Source organism: Pseudophryne corroboree, chromosome 1 (genome assembly GCF_028390025.1).
Source record: "Pseudophryne corroboree isolate aPseCor3 chromosome 1, aPseCor3.hap2, whole genome shotgun sequence".
In the NCBI taxonomy this organism is placed as follows: Eukaryota; Metazoa; Chordata; class Amphibia; order Anura; family Myobatrachidae; genus Pseudophryne; species Pseudophryne corroboree.
In genome coordinates, this window is record NC_086444.1 from 96,922,411 (window position 1) to 96,946,042 (window position 23,632).

A 23,632-nucleotide genomic window follows, 5' to 3' on the forward strand; every position below is an offset into this window, starting at 1 on the left:
CTGATGCCGCAAAAGTATCAAACTTATACAAGCGCACAAACGTGTGCACTGACGACCATGTAGCCGCACAGCAAAGCTGTGTCGTAGAAGCTCCACGACCAGCTGCCCATGAAGTTCCCACAGAGCGTGTGGAATGAGCTGTTACCGATGTAGGCGGCTGTAACCTAGCCTGAAGATAAGCCTGACGTATGGTCAGTTTTATCCATCTGGATAAGGTCTGCTTAGAGGCTGGCCAACCTCTCTTGGCAGCATCATAGAGAACAAACAACGTATCCGTCTTACGAACTGTAGACGTTCGGGATACATAAACGCGTAAAGTGCGTACCACATCCAGAGTTTCAGAATGTCCTGTCAACACAGGAACTACTATTGGTTGGTTGATGTGAAAAGATGACACTACTTTTGGTAAGAAAGCTGGATTCGTCCGAAGTTCCGCTCTGTCATCATGAAACACCAAAACCGGTGGCTTGCATGACAAGGCACCCAAATTTGAAACCCGCCTTGCCGATGCCAAGGCTAGGAGAAAAATCGTTTTCCAAGTGAGAAACTTAAAATCCACTTCTTGTAAGGGTTCAAAATATGAAGACTGTAAAAAATCTAACACCAGATTCAAGTCCCATGGCGCAGTAGGTGGAGTGAATGGAGGCTGTACTCTGAGGACACCCTGCATAAAGGTGTGTACCGACGGTAATAGAGCCAATCTTCTTTTAAAGTAAATTGACAAAGCAGATATCTGCACCTTTAGTGTAGATAAACGTAGACCTCCATCTAACCTAGGGGTGGGCAAAATACGGCCCGCGGGCCGGATGCGGCCCGCAGACCGATCCTGCCCGGCCCACTGCTTCCCACCAGTGCGCAATGACAAGCGGCCCGACAGGCTGAGCTGCTTGTCATTGCTCTGCAGTACCTCCAAGCCGCCGGCGCCTGTCTCCCCTGCTGCTGCTGCTGCACGGCGCCTGCCACACTGTCATCTTCTTGCCTTGTAGCCTCCCCCTCCCGCCTCCAGTGACAACAGCAGCGTTCATGTTCAGCCAAAAAGGGGGCGGAGCTATGCGCCGACGAGGGGGCGGGGTTACACGGACCTCAGGGGGCGGGGCTACATGGGACAAGAGCAACTGCTACAGAGCCTTCCTTCGTTCCTGCCACTGCCAGCCAGATAAGTTAATGGAAAAAGTGAGTAAGAGAAAGAAAGTGTATGTGTGTGTGTGTGTGTGTGTGTGTGTGTGTGTGTGTGTGTGTGTGTATATGTTCGTGTGTGCAGGCAGTGGCGTCAGACTGATTTTAGGTTGGGGGGAGATCTTTAACGCTCGCTGTACCACCCCCAAACCCCCGACCCCCCGTGTTCTGTCACTGACTCAATCCCACATGTTCTGTCACCGTGTCACCCCGTGTTCTGTCACCGCGTCACACCCCCCGTGTTCTGTCACTGTGTCACACCCCGCGTGTTCTGTCAACGTGTCACCCCCCGTGTTCTGTCACTGACTCAACCCCACATGTTCTGTCACCATGTCTCCCCCTGTGTTCTGTCACCGTGTCACACCCCCGTGTTCTGTCACCGTGTCACCCCCCGTGTTCTGTCACTGACTCAACCCCACATGTTCTGTCACCATGTCCCCCCCTGTGTTCTGTCACCGTGTCACACCCCCGTGTTCTGTCACCGTGTCACCCCCCGTGTTCTGTCACTGACTCAACCCCACATGTTCTGTCACCATGTCCCCCCCTGTGTTCTGTCACCGTGTCACACCCCCGTGTTCTGTCACCGTGTCACCCCCCCCGTGTTCTGTCACTGTGTCACACCCCGCGTGTTCTGTCACCGTGTCACCCCCGCGTTCTGTCACTGACTCAACCCCACATGTTCTGTCACCATGTCCCCCCCTGTGTTCTGTCACCGTGTCACACCCCCGTGTTCTGTCACTGTGTCACACCCCGCGTGTTCTGTCACCGTGTCACACCCCCCGTGTTCTGTCACTGCGTCACACTTTTCCCCAGGAGCCATAAGACACTTACGTAATGTGTGTAAGTGGCGCTGTGTGGCATAATTTGAATAATGGAGACTATTGTGCAGCCTAATATGAATCTGTATTATTTTTTGGCCACACCCCTTCCCCATGAAGCTTCGTCCCTATATTTTTGGTACGTAGGGTAGCTGCTATTTTGTGTGCGGCCCTCGAATACTGACAGGAAAGTGTAAAGTGGCCCCTCAGCTGAAATAATTGCCCACCCCTGATCTAACCCCATCTGTAGAAATAACAAAAGACGGGATAACTTGAAAGAAGATGTCGGAACCTTCCGAGCTTCACACCAACCTATATAGGCACGCCAAATTCTATAATAATGAGCTGCCGTAACCGGCTTCCTAGCTCGTAACATGGTTGGAATGACTGATTCTGGAATGCCCTCTCTTTCCTTAAGAGGGCGGTCTCAACAGCCACCCCGTCAAACGCAGCCGCGCTAAATCGGGATAAAGGAACGGACCCTGTTGTAACAGGTCCGGACGTAGTGGGAGCGGCCAAGGATCGTCTGCGAGTAATCCGCGAAGATCCGAGAACCAAGCTCTCCGTGGCCAATGAGGCGCCACTAGTATGACTGTGACGGACTCTCTTTTGATCCGTTTTAGCAATAGAGGAAGCAGCGGAAACGGTGGAAACAGATACACTAGACTGTATGGCCACCTGATTGTGAGAGCATCCACCGCCACTGCCTTTGGATCTCTCGTTCTGGACACATACTGGGGCGTTTGATGATTGTGGCGAGATGCCATCAGATCCACCTGCAGGCAACTCCACCTCTGGACCAACATGTGAAACACTTCTGGATTTAATGCCCATTCTCCTGTATGAAAATCCCGACGACTGAGATATTCCGCCTCCCAGTTGTCCACTCCCGGAATGAACACTGCCTACAACATCACTTGGTGATATTCGGCCCAATTGAGGATTCGAGCTACTTCCCGCATTGCCATGCGGCTTCTCGTTCCGCCTTGTTTGTTGATGTATGTGACCGCCGTCGCATTGTCTGACTGCACCTGAACAGCCTGAGCCTGCAACATGTGCACTGCCTGTCGCAATGCACTGTAAATTGCCCGGAGTTCCAGGACATTTATAGACAGCAATCTTTCGTGATCCGCCCAGAGGCCCTGGAGCTAAAATTTTTTAACTACAGCTCCCCACCCTCTGAGACTTACGTCTGCCGTGAGAATTATCCAATTCCAGGCGCCGAACCGTTTCCCTGTGGTTAGATTCTGTACTTTGAGCCACCAGAGTAGAGACACTCTGGTCCTTGGAGACAACCTTACCCTGTGGTGAATCTGTAAATGCGACCCCGACCACTGTGCGAGCACATTCAGTTGAAAAGGACGTGAGTGGTCTTCCGAACTGAAGCGCTTTGAAAGCCGCCACCATTGTGCCTAAAAGGCGAATGCACAAATGAACCGATACCGTGCGTGGCTTGAGCACTAATTGTACCAGATGACGAATGACCTGTACTTTCTGTTCGGGTAGGTAAATTCTTTGATCTACCGTATCAACAACCATACCTAGGAATTGAAGTTGTTGAGACGGAACTAGATCCGATTTCTTGAAGTTGACAATCCAACCGTGGTGAACCAGTACATTGTATGTCAGCAATGCCTGTTGAAGGAGGATTTGTTGAGACGGAGTTTTGATGAGTAAGTCGTCCAAGTACGGAACTATTATCACTCCTAGGGATCTGAGATGAGCTATAGAAACATAGAAACATAGAATTTGTCGGCAGATAAGAACCACTTGGCCCATCTAGTCTGCCCCCTTTTTTTTTTTTTTTTATATTATTTTTATCTCTAACCTTAATTGATCCTTATTTCTTTGTAAGGATATCCTTATGTCTATCCCATGCATGTTTAAATTGCTCTACTGTCTTAGCATCTACCACCTCTGATGGGAGGCTATTCCACTTGTCCACTACCCTTTCTGTGAAATAATTTTTCCGCAAATTTCCCCTGAAACTCCCCCCCTCCAGTCTCAGTGCATGTCCTCGTGTCCTATTGCGTCTCTTCATTTGGAGAATGTTTCCCTCCTGGACTTTGTTAAAACCCTTGATATATTTGAAAGTTTCTATCATGTCTCCCCTTTCCCTTCTCTGCTCCAAACTATACATATTGAGATTTCTTAGTCTTTCTGGGTATGTTTTGTGATGTAGGCCATGCACCATTTTAGTTGCCCTCCTTTGTACAGACATCACCTTGGTGAATACCCGAAGCGCTGACGAGAGGCCAAACGGTAGAGCCTGAAACTGGTAATGGTTCTGTCGTATTACAAACCGCAAAAAAACTTTGATGAGGAGGCCAAATCGGAATGTGTAAATACGCATCCTTGAGATCCAGCGCAATCATAAATTCCTGTGGCTCTAGATCTGCAATTACTGTCCGCAGGGATTCCATCTTGAATCTGTAGTAAGTGACGTACTGATTGAGGCCCTTTAAGTTCAATATTGGCCTGACCGAGCCATCCGGCTTCGGTACCACAAACAGACTGGAGTAATAACCCTGACCCTGTTGATGCACAGGGACCGGAACCAAAACTCCTGCGTCCAGCAGAGACTGAATGGCAGTCTGCAGAATCGCCCTCTTACCGTCCGACAGAGGCAGTCCTGTCCTGAAAAACCGCATTGGCGCGAGACAGTCAAACTCTATCTTGTAACCTGTTAAAACTAAATTGCGGATCCACCCATCTGTGGACGTCTGAAGCCATGCCAACTGGAATGACTGAAGACGTGCTCCCACAATAGGAGATCCGAGATGGGCTGGGAGCCCGTCATGCCACTGGCTTACCGGTGACTTTAGTATCCTGACGAGTGGTATTGGTTTGTTGGAAACCACTTCCCCGACCTCGTCTACCTGGTGTGGCGGTTCCCCTGCCACGCCCGCGAAAGGACTGAGGTGTAAAGGATTTGAACGCCGGTCCAGAATACCTTTAACTAGGTACTGTTGGAGGAAATGGTAAGAAAACCGACTTTCCTCCCGTGGCCTCAGAAATCCATTTGTCCAATTCAGGACCGAATAACTTCTTGCCCCCGTAAGGTAACACTTCTATTCCTTTTTTGACCTCTGTCTCCGCTCGCCAAGAACATAGCCAGAGCGCCCGCCGAGTTGTGACTAGCGACGATGAAAGGCGAGAAGTAAGCTGACAGACGTCAGTAGAAGCTGTACATAAATAGTCAGCCGCTTCCCAGATTTGATCAGCGAGAAGATGATCCTCAGTTAAGGCAGATCTGAGTTCTGTTATCCATACCATTAGAGCTTTAGTTACCCAGATGCCACTCAACCCAGGTCTTAGCAGCACTCCTGCTGCTGTATACATGGACTTCAGCATAACCTCTATTTTACGATCCGAAGGGTCCTTGAGTGTAGTTGCAGCTGGTACTGGTATGGTTAATTTCTTTGTAAGTTTCGACACAGATGAATCCACCAACGGCGGATTCTCCCATGTAGCTGTCAGAGACTCTGGAAACGGATAACTAGACCTAAATCTGTGAGGTACAGAAAACCGTTTATCCGGATTCTTCATTGTTTCTAGTAACATTTTATTAAGAGATTCTGAAACAGGGAAACATATTGGAGTTCTCTGTCGTTTAGTAAAAACAACATCATTTGTCAGAGGCTCCTCAGTTTCTGTAAAATTCAGAGACTGACGCACCGCTCTGATGAGATTATCAATGCCCGGGCTGTCAAAATTGTCACCCTCTGACTGCTGGTCTGCTTCGCCCTCCTCACCCACATCTTGTACAGTGAGGTCTGGTGAAGAATCATCAGACAGTAACATAGCAGAAACCGGTAGTTTATAAGAAAAATTAAACTTATCCCCCTTAGTCAAAGAGGATCTGGACCTTTGGTAAGGCTGAGACCCCTCTGGTAGTTCTAGCGGTCTCACCCTAGATTCAGATCTTGCCGCCTCTCGCTCCTGCCGAGAGGCGACCAACTCTGATTGCAATCCAGCTAAGACATCTGCTAATATAGCCCATGGTGGGTCCGGTGTTGAAATTAAATTTGAAACCGGAGCAGAAATTGTATTTGTTTCTGAATTTACAAAACATACTTTACATGTGGTAAATCCATTAGGTAATACACCCTTACAGACATGGCAGCAAAACTGCTTTTTGGACTTTGTTGGTGTTTTACTCATGCAAACAGACAAAACAAAAATACAAAGACAAACAACCTGCGCGACTCAGTAAATAGCACTAAGGTGTCTCTATATCTCTGGCCAAGTGTGCCAGTAATATGCCTGATCCCAAAATCCCCCTAACACCCCTGCGCCTTCAATGGTGGAGAGATGTAATACAGGAATTCTGGAAAAGAAAATGGGAAAAACAGGAAGCATGGTTTAATATATCCTCATGCTCACAGAATATCACAAAAGTGCAAACTTATAACTATGTTGCAGATTTATATTTCTTTTATATGCATTAAAGCACATATATCCTGTTACAAAGGCTTAATCCTCTATGCAGCGCTGCTGGCCTTGTGCTAGGCTTCATACACACTCTATTTATTTAAGTGCCTCTCCCCCGTGCTCCGTGTACCGCTCTCTGTACACGGAGACCGGGCTATGACACTGCACCTCCCGGAAGCGCATCGGAGCAGGTGAACATGCCGCATAGAGCCGTGGAGCGGCCGGCGTGGCTCCGAACGGCGGGCGGCTGCGGGCAGCACATACACAGCGGCGGTGGAAGCGGCTGCAGGCGGCACATACATACACAGTAATCCACACAGCGGGGCGGCAGCATGAGCTGACCGCCCCGAACACATACCTGGACCCTGTGGTGAGGGCAATGACAGGGCTTCTCTGTAAGCACTGTCAGCCTTTTACTGCAGGTGACCTGCACGTGGCAGTGAGGGAGCTCTTCTAGAGAGGTCCGACACCCACAGCTAAGTAATTGTGGATCAACTTCCACAAGCCTAGTCTCGGTGAGCACCGAAAAAACACTGAGGTACTCTGGGATATGAAGGGGAGGTATAGTCAAAGTTTAACTATTCAGTGCCTAGTTCTTGTGGAAGCGTCCATATCCCAAGAGTACTCCAGTGACCCCTAGTGGATGAAAAAGAAACATCAGGGATAGAGTGGATCTTGATCCAGAGGCACCAACAGGCTAAAGCATTAGGCTGTCCCAGGATGCATTGGGGCCTCCTCTATAACCCCGCCTCTAGGCACTGTGAGCTCAGTTTCGTTAACCAGTCCAATGCAGCAGCAGGTAAGAGAGAAGGCAGATGTTAGTCACAGAGAACCACATTCTCACGACAGGAGACAGTACCAGCGGCTAATGCCATACAACCGAAAGAAGCTAGTTGCGTCAGTCAGGGTGGGCTCTCTGTGGAACCCAGTGTACCTCGCAGAAAGAGATTTAACTATGGTAAGTCTTACCATAAATCTCCTTATATCCAACATGTTTATGCATCCAATTGTCCCTAAATTTCAAAATACATACACAAAAAGAAAAGATATGCCCTGTAGAGTGCTACATAAAGAAGCGGGATGCAATCAGGATCCCGGCTGTCGGGAACCCGGCAGTCAGAATACCCACGCCGGGATCCTGACACCAGTCTGAATGCTGTCACCGGCATCCAGAAAGGAAGCAAGATCCCACCGCCGGAATACAGACAACCGGGATCCTGAATGAGGACACACCGGATAACAGGTAAGCCGCGGGGGGTGGGGGGTGCGGGTGGGGTGGATAGGCTGCCTCCTGGGGGTTAGGGTTAGGCTGCGGGGAGGAAGTGTTAGGGTTAGGCACCCCCCTCAGAGGGTTAGGCTATCGGGTGGGAGGGTTGGGTTTAAGCTGTGGGGACCAGGGGTTAGGTTTAGGCACCTCCGGGGGGTAGTTAGGGTTAGGCACAAAGGGGGGAGGTTAGGGTTAGGCTGCGAGCAGGGAGTATTAGGGTTAGGGGGGGTGGGGAGAAGGTAGAACACCCTTAACTCACCCCTGTCTGTCTTTCTAAGGGGGTAATTCAGAGTTGATCGCAGCAGCAAATTTGCTAACAGTTGGGCAAAACCATGTGCACTGCAGGGGGGGCAGATGTAACATGTGCAGAGAGAGAGTTAGATTTCGGTGGGGTGTGTTCAAACTGAAATCTAAATTGCAGTGTAAAAATAAAGCAGCCAGTATTTATCCTGCACAGAAACAAAATAACCCACCCAAATCTAACTCTCTTTGCACATGTTATATTTATTATTTATTATTTATTAACAGTTTCTTATATAGCGCAGCATATTCCGTTTACAATTAGAACAACAGTTATAGAACAAAACAGGGCAAAGACAGACATAGCGGTAGGAAGGCCCTGCTCGCAAGCTTACAATCTATAGGGAAATAGGCATTGATATACAAGGATAGATGCTACCTGTTACATAATGTTTCCCCAGATTGCTAGGTTCTCAGTGGGTTGTATGATATGATCACCCAGCAATGTTGGAAGACAAAATGTGAGGTTATGGGGACTGTGCAGAGGGAATGCAACTGGATAGGGAAGCATTGAAGGTTATGTGTGTGGGTCAGGAATTTGGTAGGCTTGTCTGAAGAGGTGAGTTTTCAGGGAACGTTATATCTGCCCCACCTGCAGTGCACGTGGTTTTGCCCAACTGCTAACAAATTTGCTGCTGCGATCAACTCTGAATTACCCCCTAAATTCGGTATCCCATCATCGGGATTTAGATCACCGGGATACCACTTGGCAGTATCTCATACTGATCCCAATGAAGCCCAGTTTGTCTACTCCAGCGGTGGCCAACCCGTGGCTCTTGAGCAGCATGTGGCTCTTTCTTTACTCAAATGTGGCTCCCAACACTCAAAGTCACATGACCACAGCAGAAACCAATGCACTCCAGCCAGCAGCACTACATTGACTGAAAATTGAGGGAGCCAAATACTATAGGTGAGACATCCACTGGCAAATAGAGGACACATAAGGGGCTGCTGCAATCAGGGGCTTGGTGGCAACTGTTAGCCTGGGGGGCAGACTTAAGTAAGCGGCCCCGTTTTTTTTACAGGGAATCTTCAGTCAAGTGGCCCTGGAACACTTAAATTGCACTGGCCCGGGGGTCAGATGGTTCTCAGCCATCCCCTGGCCACAAGTTGGCGGGACTGCAGTGACATATGAGGGTGGGCTGGAGTAACACAGGAGTGTTCTGGCAGGAGAGACACAATGGGGGAGATTAAAATTTTGAAAAGTCAGTTGGGAGTCTGTTTTTTCCTATCTAATAGACAGGAAAAAACAGACACCCAACCGACTTTTCAAGCATTTGAATCTCCCCCTATATGGGGGAGCTGACTGTAGTGACATAGGAGGGTGCTGGCTGGAGTGACACATGGGGGAGCTGGCTGAAGTGACACATGGGAAGCTCAGGTGTATTATGTGAATCTGGCTTTTTCAATACATTTTATATGAATTTGACTTTCTCAATGTATTTAATGCTGAATCTGGCTTTAAAATGTATCTTATGCTGGATCTGGCTTTTTCAATGTATTTTATACCAGGGGTGTGGCCTAGCTGGCATAAAGCCACACCCCAGTTTTGCACACGTGCCTTTGCCTCGATGTCGGCTCTTTGATGTACCTAAAAAGATATTTTGTCTCTTTGTCTCTGAATGGTTGGCCACCCCAGGTCTAGTCCATTCCTATAATGTATCTGCTCCATTCCCTTAATGAACTGCTGTTCAATGAACCCGAGTTCTCCAATATCTTTCCTGTAAGCACGTATCCAGAGCTGCACCCCATGCTTGTGATGCTGCAGTAACACTGTTTGTGGATCTTTGCAACCTCTGTGAATCCCAGGAGTCTATCAGCCTCTGCAGCAGCCGCCAGGCATTAATCACTGCTGTTCAGCTTACAGATACATACTGTATGTAGTGTTGCTTCATTATAGATCCCCTGTGTACTATAAAAATGTCACTACAGTGTGATAAACACTTTAATTAGATGCATATTTGTTTTCAGGAATATAAGAAAAAGATTGATATACTAATAAATGACATGAGAGTCAAGGAGGAAGACTACAAGGCACAGATTAAGAAGTTCCAGTGTGACATGGAGGCAAAGCGTAGGTTCAAAACACTCTGCAGGCGGCGCTGCACTAACATCTGTTGTGAATATAAAACCTTGTGACCTTTAATTACCAGATATCAGCAAAGTTTACAGACATAATTGGGTTCTCATTGTATCATTTTAAACATTGTGTTAAATGATTATTTTATTCCTAGTGTATATTATAATAATGATGACCCTGTGGACCATTTTTAGACTACTGCAGGCAACAATCTGAGACTCTGCAAGGTGTCTGCGGTTCTGTTGCTATGGGCTTGAGCAGTGTGAAGGTGCAAGTCTCCCTTATTGGAACAGTTGTTCTCTCAGGGCCTGATTCAGCAATGTAGGCAAATGCATTTGCGAATGTGTACACAGCGAGAGTATGAAAGTATGCTAATGCCGCAGCCTCCTGGATTTGTACTGAGACACCAACCAGACACTGTGCAAATCCCAGCCACTGTGTACAAAGTGGCAGCAATGGTCAGAGAGCAATTAATTGTTGAATGAGCCCTAAGATCGTGCAGCATGGCCACAGGAAGTAAGATGGCAGAGACATTGCAGCTGTGTACGGATCCTAATCGCAGCCTCAAACATGCCCCCAAAATTGTCAACACGTCCCTGATGGTCAGTCACTCTGCAAATAAATTCTCTTTGCGACTGCCGTCATGACACATGCGCAGTGATACTCAGACGCATGCACAGACTGGCGGATTGTGCATATCTATGAACCAGGTGGCCTGTACGCTTTTATGGACACTTATAGCAAGTAGAACTGTGTATTATCCCTCTCAAGTTTTCCCATGTCCTCGCTGCAGCATAGTGCCCAAAACTGAACCCCATATCGAAAACTAGTGACAGGTAATACTATGGTTTGCTTCAAGTGCATTTATCACCCCACTAAGCATCTCAGAACTGATTTTTGCCTTTTGCAGCCTCAGCCTGACACTGTGTGCTGCTTCTCAGGGTAAGGTGCGTACACACTATACAATATCACATACGATCCGTCTGATATCAGCCGGTTCCTTTCGATGTTCTATAGTGTGTGCACTCAATATTGTGTGTGATGTGCTCTCCCACGGGTATGCTGCAGTGCACTTCGGACCTACCTGCAGTTCCGACGTGCGATGTTGCTTATGAGGGCCATACTGCCGAATGCAAGCGATCTCGCATCATGCGAACCATCCTGATGATGGGGTCACGTGCCCCGAAATGTTGACTCAATAAACACCATTTCTCTAACGTCCTAAGTGGATGCTGGGGACTCCGTAAGGACCATGGGGAATAGCGGCTCCGCAGGAGACTGGGCACATCTAAAGAAAGCTTTAGGATTATCTGGTGTGCACTGGCTCCTCCCCCCATGACCCTCCTCCAAGCCTCAGTTAGATCTTTGTGCCCGAACGAGAAGGGTGCACACTAGGGGCTCTCCTGAGCTTCTTAGTGAAAGTTTTAGTTTAGGTTTTTTATTTTCAGTGAGACCTGCTGGCAACAGGCTCACTGCATCGAGGGACTAAGGGGAGAAGAAGCGAACTCACCTGCGTGCAGAGTGGATTGGGCTTCTTAGGCTACTGGACATTAGCTCCAGAGGGACGATCACAGGCCCAGCCTGGATGGGTCCCAGAGCCGCGCCGCCGGCCCCCTTACAGAGCCAGAAGGCAGAAGAGGTCCGGAAAATCGGCGGCAGAAGACGTCCTGTCTTCAACAAGGTAGCGCACAGCACTGCAGCTGTGCGCCATTGCTCTCAGCACACTTCACACTCCGGTCACTGAGGGTGCAGGGCGCTGGGGGGGGGGCGCCCTGAGACGCAATAAAAAACACCTTGGATGGCAAAAAATGCATCACATATAGCTCCTGGGCTATATGGATGCATTTAACCCCTGCCAAAATACATAAAAAAACGGGAGATAAGGCCGCCGATAAGGGGGCGGAGCCTATCTCCTCAGCACATTGGCGCCATTTTCCCTCACAGCTCCGTTGGAGGGAAGCTCCCTGTCTCTCCCCTGCAGTCACTACACTACAGAAAGGGTTAAAAAAGAGAGAGGGGGCACTAATTACGCGCAGTATTAAAGATACAGCAGCTATAAGGGGAAAAACACTTATATAAGGTTATCCCTGTATATATATATAGCGCTCTGGTGTGTGCTGGCAAACTCTCCCTCTGTCTCCCCAAAGGGCTAGTGGGGTCCTGTCCTCTATCAGAGCATTCCCTGTGTGTGTGCTGTATGTCGGTACGTTTGTGTCGACATGTATGAGGAGAAAAATGATGTGGAGACGGAGCAGATTGCCTGTAATAGTGATGTCACCCTCTAGGGGGTCGACACCTGAGTGGATGAACTGTTGGAAGGAATTACGTGACAGTGTCAGCTCTGTATAAAAGACAGTGGTTGACATGAGACAGCCGGCTACTCAGCTTGTGCCTGTCCAGACGTCTCATAGGCTGTCAGGGGCTCTAAAGCGCCCGTTACCTCAGATGGCAGATATAGACGCCGACACGGATACTGACTCCAGTGTCGACGGTGAAGAGACAAATGTGACTTCCAGTAGGGCCACACGTTACATGATTGAGGCAATGAAAAATGTTTTACATATTTCTGATAATACGAGTACCACCAAAAAAAAATGGGTATTATGTTCGGTGAGGAAAAACTACCTGTAGTTTTCCTGAATCTGAGAAATTAAATGAGGTGTGTGATGATGCGTGGTTTTCCCCCGAAAACAACTGATAATTTCTAAAATGTTATTGGCATCATATCCTTTCCCGCCAGAGGTTAGGGTGCGTTGGGAAACACCCCCTAGGGGGGATAAAGCGCTCACACGCTTGTAAGGGCTCTACCCTCTCCTGAGATGGCCGCCCTTAAGGATCCTGCTGATAGAAAGCAGGAGGGTATCCTAAAATGTATTTACACACATACTGGTGGTATACTGCGACCAGCAATCGCCTCAGCCTGGATGTGCAGTGCTGGGTTGGCGTGGTCGGATTCCCTGACTGAAAATATTGATACCCTAGATAGGGACAGTATATTTTTGCCTATAGAGCATTTAAAAGATGCATTTCTATATATGCGTGATGCACAGCGGAATATTTGCCGACTGGCATCAAGTCTAAGTGCGTTGTCCATTTCTACCAGTAGAGGGTTATGGACACGTCAGTGGTCAGGTGAGGCGTATTCCAAACGGCATTTGGAAGTATTGCCTTATTAAAGGGAGGAGTTATTTGGGGTCGGTCTTTCAGACCTGGTGGCCACGGCAACAGCTGGGAAATCCACGTTTGTACCCCAGGTCGCCTCTCAACATGAGAAGACGCCGTATTATCAGGCGCAGTCTTTTCGTGGACAAGCGGGCAAAAGGTTCCTCATTTCTGCCCCGTGACAGAGGGAGAGGAAAAAGGCTGCAGAAATCAGCCAGTTCCCAGGAACAGAAACCCTCTCCCGCCTCTGCCAAGCCCTCAGTATGACGCTGGGGCTTTACAAGCAGAATCAGGCACGGTGGGGGGCCCGTCTCAATGAATTTCAGCGCGCAGTGGGCTCACTCGCAAGTAGACCCCTGGATCCTTCAGGTGATATCTCAGGGGTACAAATTAGAATTCGAGACGTCTCCCCCTCGCCGTTTCCTAAAGTCGGCTTTACCGATGTCTCCTTCTGACAGGGAGACAGTTTTGGAAGCCATTCACAAGCTGTATTCCCAGCAGGTGATAATCAAGGTACCCCTCCTGCAACAGGGAACGGGGTATTATTCCACACTGTTGTGGTACCGAAGCCGGACGGCTCGGTGAGACCGATTCTAAATCTAAAATCTTTGAACACTTACATACAGAGGTTCAAATTCAAGATTGAGTCACTCAGAGCAGTGATTGCGAACCTGGAAGAAGGGGACTACATGATGTCTCGGGACATCAAGGATGCTTACCTTCATGTCAAAATTTACCCTTCTCATCAAGGGTACCTCAGGTTTATGGTACAGAACTGTCACTATCAGTTCAGACGCTGCCGTGTGGATGGTCCACGGCACCCCGGGTCTTTACCAAGGTAATGGCCGAAATGATGATATTCCTTAGAAGGAAGGGAATTTTAGTTATCCTTTACTTGGACGATTCCCTGATAAGGGTAAGATCCAGGGAACAGTTGGAGGTCGGTGTAGCACTATCTCAGGTAGTGTTGCGGCAGCACGATTGGATTCTCAATATTCCAAAATCGCAGCTGGTTCCGACGACTTGTCTTCTGTTCCTAGGGATGATCCTGGACACAGTCCAGAAAAAGGTGTTTCTCCCGGAGGAGAAAGCCAGGGAGTTATCCGAGCTAGTCAGGAACCTCCTAAAACCGAGCCAAGTCTCAGTGCATCAATGCACAAGGGTTCTGGGTAAAATGGTGGCTTCCTACGAAGCAATCCCATTCGGCAGATTCCACGCAAGAACTTTCCAGTGGGACCTGCTGGACAATTGGTCCGGGTCGCATCTTCAGATGCATCAGCGGATAACCCTGTCACCAAGGACAAGGGTGTCCCTCCTGTGGTGGTTGCAGAGTGCTCATCTTCTAGAGGGCCGCAGATTCGGCATTCAGGACTGGGTCCTGGTGACCACGGATGCCAGCCTGCGAGGCTGGGGAGCAGTCACACAGGGAAGGAATATCCAGGGCTTATGGTCAAGCATGGAGACATCACTTCACATAAATATCCTGAAGCTAAGGGCCATTTACAATGCTCTAAGCTTAGCAAGACCTCTGCTTCAAGGTCAGCCGGTGTTGATCCAGTCGGACAACATCACGGCAGTCACCCACGTAAACAGACAGGGTGGCACAAGAAGCAGGAGGGCAATGGCAGAAGCTGCAAGGATTCTTCGCTGGTCGGAAAATCATGTGATAGCACTGTCAGCAGTATTCATTCCGGGAGTGGACAACTGGGAAGCAGACTTCCTCAGCACGACCTCCACCCGGGAGAGTGGGGACTTCACCCAGAAGTCTTCCACATGATTATAAACCGTTGGGAAAAACTCGACAGGTATTGCGCCAGGTCAAGGGACCCTCAGGCAATAGCTGTAGACGCTCTGGTAACACCGTGGGTGTACCAGTCAGTGTATGTGTTCCCCCCTCTGCCTCTCATACCCAAGGTACTGAGATTGATAAGATGGAGAGGAGTAAGCACTATATTCGTGGCTCCGGATTGGCCAAGAAGGACTTGGTAACCGGAACTTCAAGAGATGCTCACGGAGGATCCGTGGCCTCTACCTCTAAGAAGGGACCTGCTCCAGCAAGGACCCTGTCTGTTCCAAGACTTACCGCGGCTGCGTTTGACGGCATGGCGGTTGAACGCCGGATCCTGAAGGAAAAAAGGCATTCCGGATGAAGTCATCCCTATCCTGATCAAAGCCAGGAAGGATGTAACCGCAAAACATTATCACCGCATTTGGCGAAAATATGTTGCGTGGTGCGAGGCCAGTAAGGCCCAACGGAGGAAATTCAACTGGGTCGATTCCTACATTTCCTGCAAACAGGAGTGTCTATGGGCCTGAAATTGGGGTCCATTAAGGTTCAAATTTCGGCCCTGTCAATTTTCTTCCAAAAAGAACTAGCTTCAGTCCCTGAAGTTCAGACGTTTGTAAAAGGGGTACTGCATATACAGCCTCCTTTTGTGCCTCCAGTGGCACTTTGGGATCTCAATGTAGTTTTTGGGTTCCAAAAGTCACATTGGTTTGAACCACTTAAATCTGTGGAGTTAAAATATCTCACAGGGAAAGTGGTCATGCTGTTGGCCCTGGCCTGGGCCAGGCGCGTGTCAGAATTGGCGGCTTTATCCTGTAAAAGCCCTTATCTGATTTTCCATTCGGACAGGGCGGAATTGAGGACTCGTCCTCAGTTTCTCCCTAAGGTGTTTTCAGCGTTTCACCTGAACCAACCTATTGTGGTGCCTGCGGCTACTAGGGACTTGGAGGACTCCAAGTTGCTAGACGTTGTCAGGGCCCTGAAAATATATGTTTCCAGGATGGCTGGAGTCAGGAAAACTGACTCGCTGTTTATCCTGTATGCACCCAACAAGCTGGGTGCTCCTGCTTCTAAGCAGACTATTGCTCGTTGGATTTGTAGTACAATTCAGCTTGCACATTCGGTGGCAGGCCTGCCACAGCCAAAAATCTGTAAATGCCCACTCCACAAGGAAGGTGGGCTCATCTTGGGCGGCTGCCCGAGGGGTCTCGGCTTTACAACTTTGCCGAGCAGCTACTTGGTCAGGAGCAAATACGTTTGTAAAATTCTACAAAATTGATACCCTGGCTGAGGAGGACCTGGAGTTCTCTCATTTGGTGCTGCAGAGTCATCCGCACTCTCCCGCCCGTTTGGGAGCTTTGGTATAATCCCCATGGTCCTTACGGAGTCCCCAGCATCCACTTAGGACGTTAGAGAAAATAAGAATTTACTTACCGATAATTCTATTTCTCGTAGTCCGTAGTGGATGCTGGGCGCCCATCCCAAGTGCGGATTGTCTGCAATACTGGTACATAGTTATTGTTACCAAAAAATCGGGTTATTGCTGTAGTGAGCCATCTTTTCTAGAGGCTCCTCTGTTATCATGCTGTTAACTGGGTTCAGATCACAAGTTGTACGGTGTGATTGGTGTGGCTGGTATGAGTCTTACCCGGGATTCAAGATCCTTCCTTATTGTGTACGCTCGTCCGGGCACAGTATCCTAACTGAGGCTTGGAGGAGGGTCATGGGGGGAGGAGCCAGTGCACACCAGATAATCCTAAAGCTTTCTTTAGATGTGCCCAGTCTCCTGCGGAGCCACTATTCCCCATGGTCCTTACGGAGTCCCCAGCATCCACTACGGACTACGAGAAATAGAATTATCGGTAAGTAAATTCTTATTTTATTAACCTGAAAAAAATTCTTGGAGTGCCACCTATCACCACTACCTATTATTCTGGGCAAATCCCCAGAGGAGAGCACACAAGCAAGCAACTGTATCTGCAGGACTGCAGGCATTGCAGGAGGAGTGCCGGTGTATGTGCATCAATATATATATATATATATATATATATATACACACACACACACAACAAATAACAATACAGTATATAGGCTTTTCCAGTTTCAGTTGATTTCTAAGTGGCATATGTGATGCATAGCTACCTTAAAGTCTGTGAATGGGAAACTTTTCACTAATCTCTGAGTTGTAGAATACAAACACTGGCCCTCATTCCGAGTTGTTCGCTCGGTATTTTTCATCGCATCGCAGTGAAAATCCGCTTAGTACGCATGCGCAATGTTCGCACTGCGACTGCGCCAAGTAACTTTACTATGAAGAAAGTATTTTTACTCACGGCTTTTTCTTCGCTCCGGCGATCGTAATGTGATTGACAGGAAATGGGTGTTACTGGGCGGAAACACGGCGTTTCAGGGGCGTGTGGCTGAAAACGCTACCGTTTCCGGAAAAAACGCAGGAGTGGCCGGGGAAACGGTGGGAGTGCCTGGGCGAACGCTGGGTGTGTTTGTGACGTCAACCAGGAACGACAAGCACTGAACTGAACGCACAGGCAGAGTAAGTCTGGAGCTACTCTGAAACTGCTAAGTAGTTAGTAATCGCAATATTGCGAATACATCGGTCGCAATTTTAAGAAGCTAAGATTCACTCCCAGTAGGCGGCGGCTTAGCGTGTGTAACTCTGCTAAATTCGCTTTGCGACCGATCAACTGGGAATGAGGGCCACTGTGATAAGTGCCAGCCACATGGGAGTATTTGAGAACAGACTTCTCAGACATAGCTTATATTAATTATTGAATAATATTCTGATTGAAGAAGTAACAAGCATTTGTATACAAGCTTAGATATGAAAAGGGGAGGGAGCAGTGGTGCAAGTGTGTGGGTACGGCGTACCCGTAAGAATTTAGCCGTGGGTACGCCGTACCCACACAGACGGGCCGCCGCTCCTCTTCCCTCCCTCCCTCTGCTGCTCCCCGCCGCACCGCCGCTGATGTGAGGGAAGGAGAGCGCAGCCTGCGCCTCTCCTTCCCCTCAGTCTCCGACGGGTGTCTCAGTTTAATTCAGCGCCGTTCCGTGAGCCAATCAGAGACTGAGGGGAAGGAGAGGCGCAGGCTGCGCTCTCCTCCCCTCACACAGACAGGACTTAGTGGCAGCGGTGAGCAGGGGAGGAGGGGGGGGGGGGACATGTATACCTGACACTGGGGGATATCTGGCACTGGGGGCACATGTATACCTGACACTGGGGGATATCTGGCACTGGAGGGGCATGTTATACCTGGCACTGGGGGGGGGGGGAATGTATACCTGGAACTTGGGGATATCTGGCACTGGGGGGGGGGGGCATGTATACCTGGAACTGGGGGATATCTGGCGCTGGGGGGGGGGGGCATGTATACCTGGCACTGGGGGATATCTGGCACTGGGGGCACATGTATACCTGGCACTGGGGGATATCTGGCACTGGGGGGGGGGCATGTATACCTGGAACTGGGGGATATCTGGCACTGGGGGGGGGGGGCATGTATACCTGGCACTGGGGGATATCTGGCACTGGGGGCACATGTATACCTGGCACTGGGGGATACCTGGCACTGGGGGGGCATGTATACCTGGCACTGGGGGATATCTGGCACTGGGGGCACATGTATACCTGGCACTGGGGGATATCTGGAACTGGGGGGGCATGTATACCTGGCACTGGGGGATATCTGGCACTGGGGGGCATGTATACCTGGCACTGGGGGATATCTGGCACTGGGGGGCATGTATACCTGGCACTGGGAGCATATCTGGCACTGGGGGGGCATGTATACCTGGCACTGGGGGCATATCTGGCACAGGGGGGCATATATACCTGGCACTGGGGGATATCTGGCACTGGGGGGGGCATATATACCTGGCACTGGGGGATATCTGGCACTGGGGGGGCATGTATACCTGGCACTGGGGGATATCTGGCACTGGGGGGGCATGTATACCTGGCACTGGGGGATATCTGGCACTGGGGGGGACTTGTGTACCTGGCACTGAGGGATATCTGGCACTGGGGGCATATCTGGCACTGGAAGGACATGTGTATCTGGCACTGGGGGCATATCTGGCACTGGGGGGACATGTGTATCTGGCACTGGGGGGACGTGTATCTGGCACTGGGGGGACATGTGTATCTGGCACTGCGGAGACATGTGTATCTGGCACTGGGGGCATATCTGACACTGGGGGGACATGTGTATCTGGCACTGGGGGGACGTGTATCTGGCACTGGGGGGACATGTGTATCTGGTACTGCGGAGACATGTGTATCTGGCACTGGGGCATATCTGACACTGAGGGCATATCTGGCAATGGGGGCATATTTGTGTATCTGGCACTGGGGGCATTTCTGTATCTGGCACTGGGGGCATATCTGGCACTGGGGGCATACTTGTGTATCTGGCACTGGGGGCATTTCTGTATCTGGCACTGGGGGCAATGTATATCTGACACAGTGGGGGCATTTGTGTATCTGGCATTGTGGGGTAATGTGTATCTGACACTGTGAGGCAATGTATATCTGGCACTCTGGGGGCATTTGTGTATCTGGCACTGTGGGGCAATGTGTATCTGGCACTGTGAGGCAATGTGTATCTGGCACAGTGGGGGCATTTGTGTATCTGGCACTGTGGGGCAATGTGTATCTGACACTGTGAGGCAATGTATATTCTGGCACTCTGGGGGCATTTGTGTATCTGGCACTGTGGGGCAATGTGTATCTGGCACTGTGAGGCAATGTGTATCTGGCACTCTGGGGACATTTGTGTATCTGGCACTCTGGGGGCATTTGTGTGTCTGGCACAGTGAGGCAATGTGTATCTGGCACTGTGGGGCAATGTATATCTGTCACTGTGGGGCAATGTATATCTGGCACTGTGGGGCAACGTGTATCTGGCACTATTGGGGTCATACGTATATCTGCCCCTCCCCCCATATGTGTATCACGCCCCCATTTTCATTGGCCACGCCCCATGTGGCATTTGGCCACACCAATTTTTTGCACGCACGCCGAAGGCGCGCGCACACAGTACCCGTAAGACATTTTTTCTACTTGCACCACTGGGAGGAAGATACAGTACTGTATGTATCCAAAATGACAAATATCACAAATAACCAGATTAGGTCTATACATATGAAGAAGCATTATGTAGTAAGCATAAGGTGCAGACAGGTACAAAACAAGGTACATGTATATAAAGTCCTAGTAATAAAGTGAATAGGTCTGATTAAGAGACCCAGTAACTTCTACTGTCTGTCCATGTGCAAATTTGTAGTGGATGGGAAGTGAGAGAGCTACTGTAGCTGGCTGGTTCAGATTGAAAAAAAAAGATGCATTCTTGCTATTAGTAACATAGTAACATAGGGGGTCATTCCGACTTGATTGCACGCTAGGTTTTTTTCGCTGCAGTGCGAGCAGGTCAAAATTCAGCAAAACTGTGAATGCGTATGCACCGCAATGCGGGTACAAAGCAGATCGTTGCTGAGCGATGAATTTAACGAAGAAGGCGCAAGTAGATTGACAGGAAGAAGGCGTTTGTGGGTGTGAACTGACCATTTTCTGGGAGTGTTTGGAAAAACGCAGGCGTGTCCAAGCGTTTGCAGGGCGGGTGTCTGACGTCAATTCCGGACACGAACAAGTTGAAGTGATCGCAGCAGCTGAGTACGTTCAGACTTACTCGGAAACTGCACAAACAGTTTTTGTACCACTCGGCTGCACAAGCGTTCGCACACTAACAAAGCGAAAATACACTCCCCCTTAGGCGGCGACTATCTGATCGCAGCGCAGCAAAAAGTAGCTAGCGACTGATCAACTCGAAACGACCCCCTTATTATATTGTATTCCCTATTCTATTTTGGTTAAAGGCTATATCCTCGGATATCTTTTTCCATTAGAAATTTATCTAACCCATTTTTAAACTCATTGACTGAGTCCGCCATTACAACCTTTTCTGGCATTGAATTCCATATTCGTATCGCCTCACAGTGAAGAATCCCTTCCTGCACTGAGTACTAAATTTCTTCTCCTCAAGTCTTAGCGGGTGTCCAGGGCAGGAAAATCTGATCAGAGATGGCGCCCTGGGTTGGGGGAGGGGCTACAGGTCAAGCGCCGGCTCCCCTATGCTGGGCCTCACTGCCTGGTCCTACGGAGTCTTATTAAACTGGGTGTTAGTACACCCGACCTGTACTCCTATGCCCTGGCAGATATAGTGGGGTCCCTGTGCGCAACAGTGTCCATGCCAGCGTCGCAGTCTGTCTCCCTAAACTGCGAACGGAATCTTCTTTACAGGTTGATGTCCCTGACTTGGTGGTTGCTATTAGACAGATCCTCTGAATATCTGATGATGATGATGATGATGATGAGGATTCCACTGTGGTGTCGAAGAAACCTGTCAAGTTTAAACGTCAGAAGGTAACTAAAACTCCATTACCACATTCTGACCATTTAGTGGACATACGCCGACATCCCTGGTCTTCTGAGCCAAGGAAGAAATTCCCTCTATCTAAATGGGCGTAGCTCGATATCCTCTCCCTGCAGAGTTATGTAACAAGTGGGAAAATCCACCGCCGGTGGATTCCCATGTCACCTGTCTAGTGGTATCTTCTACTCTGCCTGTCACTACTGTCACTCTCATTAAAGGAACCAACGGGTATACGTGTGGAGGGATGCCTGAAATCTATTTACTCCCAAACAGGTGCTGTACATAGACCCACTATTGCTGCCTCCTGCGCTGCAAAAGGTTTTGAAGCATGGGTTCAGGCATTAGAGGAAGAGCTACCCGATGAATTATCTGACAAGGCCAGACAATATCTGTCTCAAATTACTATTATATTCAGGAAGCGTCCTCTGAGGCAGGTGTATTGGCGGCTAAGGCGTTGACTATGTCTGTCTAAGCCCGCCGTATTCTGTGGTTGAGGTCATGGAAGGTGGACCTGGACTCCAAAAAGACCTTGGAGGTACTCCCTTTTAAGGGAGACATCTTGTTTGGGAAAGACCTAAATAAAATTGTGTCTGATTTAGCGGCTGCTAAAACTGCATTTCTCCCAAATCCTACTCCCTCTGCACAGAGGGCAAAAGGAACCACTTTTCGTTCCTTTCGGCCTCATGGGAAAACAAAAGGTCAGGCATACCAGAGACAGTATTGTGCTACCAAAAAAAAAAAAAGCCCAAGACAAAACAGTCCTGGGCAGCCCATCAGCCTGCTTCTAAACAAGACAAGCCTGCCGCATGATGGGGCAGGCCTCCCCCTGGGGGTTGGTTAAAAACCACTTCAGACGAATGGGTGCGGGAAGTCGTCTCTCACGGGTATGCAGTCTCCTTCAAGAGATGTCCCCCTCATCAGTTTTGCACCACGGTTATCCCTTCGGATCCGTTAAAAGTGCAAACTCTACAATTGGTTCCCTCCTGGATATAGGAGTGGTGGTACCGGTACCTCTGTCCCAGAGAGGCAAAGGATACTACTCGACCCTGTTTCTAGTTCCGAAACCCAATGGATCTTTCCGGCCTATTCTCAACCTCAAATCATTGAACAAGTTTGTGAGAGTATACAAGTTCCGTATGGAAACTCTGCTCTTAATTTTACTGGCCATGGAGCCCGGAGACTATATGGTATCACTGGATATACAGGATGCGTACCTGCATATACCTATTGCCATGTCACATCAGCAATATCTATGGTTTGCTATTGGCAACATCCACTATCATTTTCAGGCTCTGCCATTTTGGACTGGCTACGGCCCCTTGGATCTCGACCAAGGTTGTGGCCGTGATGACGGCTCATCTCCATTGCCAGTAAATCAGGATTCTGCTGTATCTGGATGACTTGCTGATCCTGGCAAACTCCCACGATGTCCTTCTCAGTCATCTAGAACTGACAGTAAGCTTCCTACAAGCCCAAGTACGGTCAGACAATGTTACCACGGTGGCATACATCAACCATCAAGGTGGCACTCGAAGCCGCATGGCAATGTTGGAAGTGTCAAAAATCCTTCAACGGGCAGAACGCCATCTACCAGCAATATCGACAGTGTTCATTCCGGGTGTCCTCAGCTGGGAAGCGGACTTTCTCAGTCACCAGGACGTGCACGCCGGAGAGTGGAGTTTTCATCCGGAAGTCTTTCAACTCCTTGTGAACAAGTGGGGCCTACCAGATGTAGACCTGATGGTGTCTCGACACAATCACAAACTTCCGGTCTTCGGATCAAGGACCAGGGATCCTCAAGCAGCATTCGTGGACGCACTAGCCATTCCATGGAAGTTTTGGCTGTTTTATGTCTTCCCTCCAGTGTCACTCCTGCCCAGCGTACTGCGGAAGTTCAAGCAAGGAGGAGGAATACTACTTCAAGTCGCTCCAGCATGGCCCAGACGGCATTGGTTCTCAGACCTGAAGGGTCTATCGACAGAGCGTCCTCTTCTACTTCCTCAACGACCAGACCTCCTTTTACTGGGCCGTTGTCTCTTCCCAGACTGGCCAGGTTGGCTTTGACGGCGTGGCTCTTGAAGCTTCACTCCTAAGGGGTAAAAAGATTTTCTGAGGCGGTCATCCAAACTATGTTTAAGGCCCGCAAACCGGCATCTGCCCAGA

At 49.3% G+C, this 23,632-nt stretch overlaps 1 protein-coding gene across 5 annotated transcripts in view; it reads left to right on the plus strand.

The window, feature by feature from the left end:
* The window catches only part of CCDC152 (coiled-coil domain containing 152), a 273,215-nt gene that overhangs the window by 165,312 nt on the left and 84,271 nt on the right, over positions 1-23,632 (plus strand). For all 5 annotated transcript variants that reach the window (XM_063961607.1, XM_063961616.1, XM_063961637.1 and 2 more), the window contains one exon: positions 9,967-10,069. In XM_063961607.1, coding sequence (XP_063817677.1) covers positions 9,967-10,069 — 103 coding nt within the window. The remainder of the gene's footprint in view (positions 1-9,966; positions 10,070-23,632) is intronic.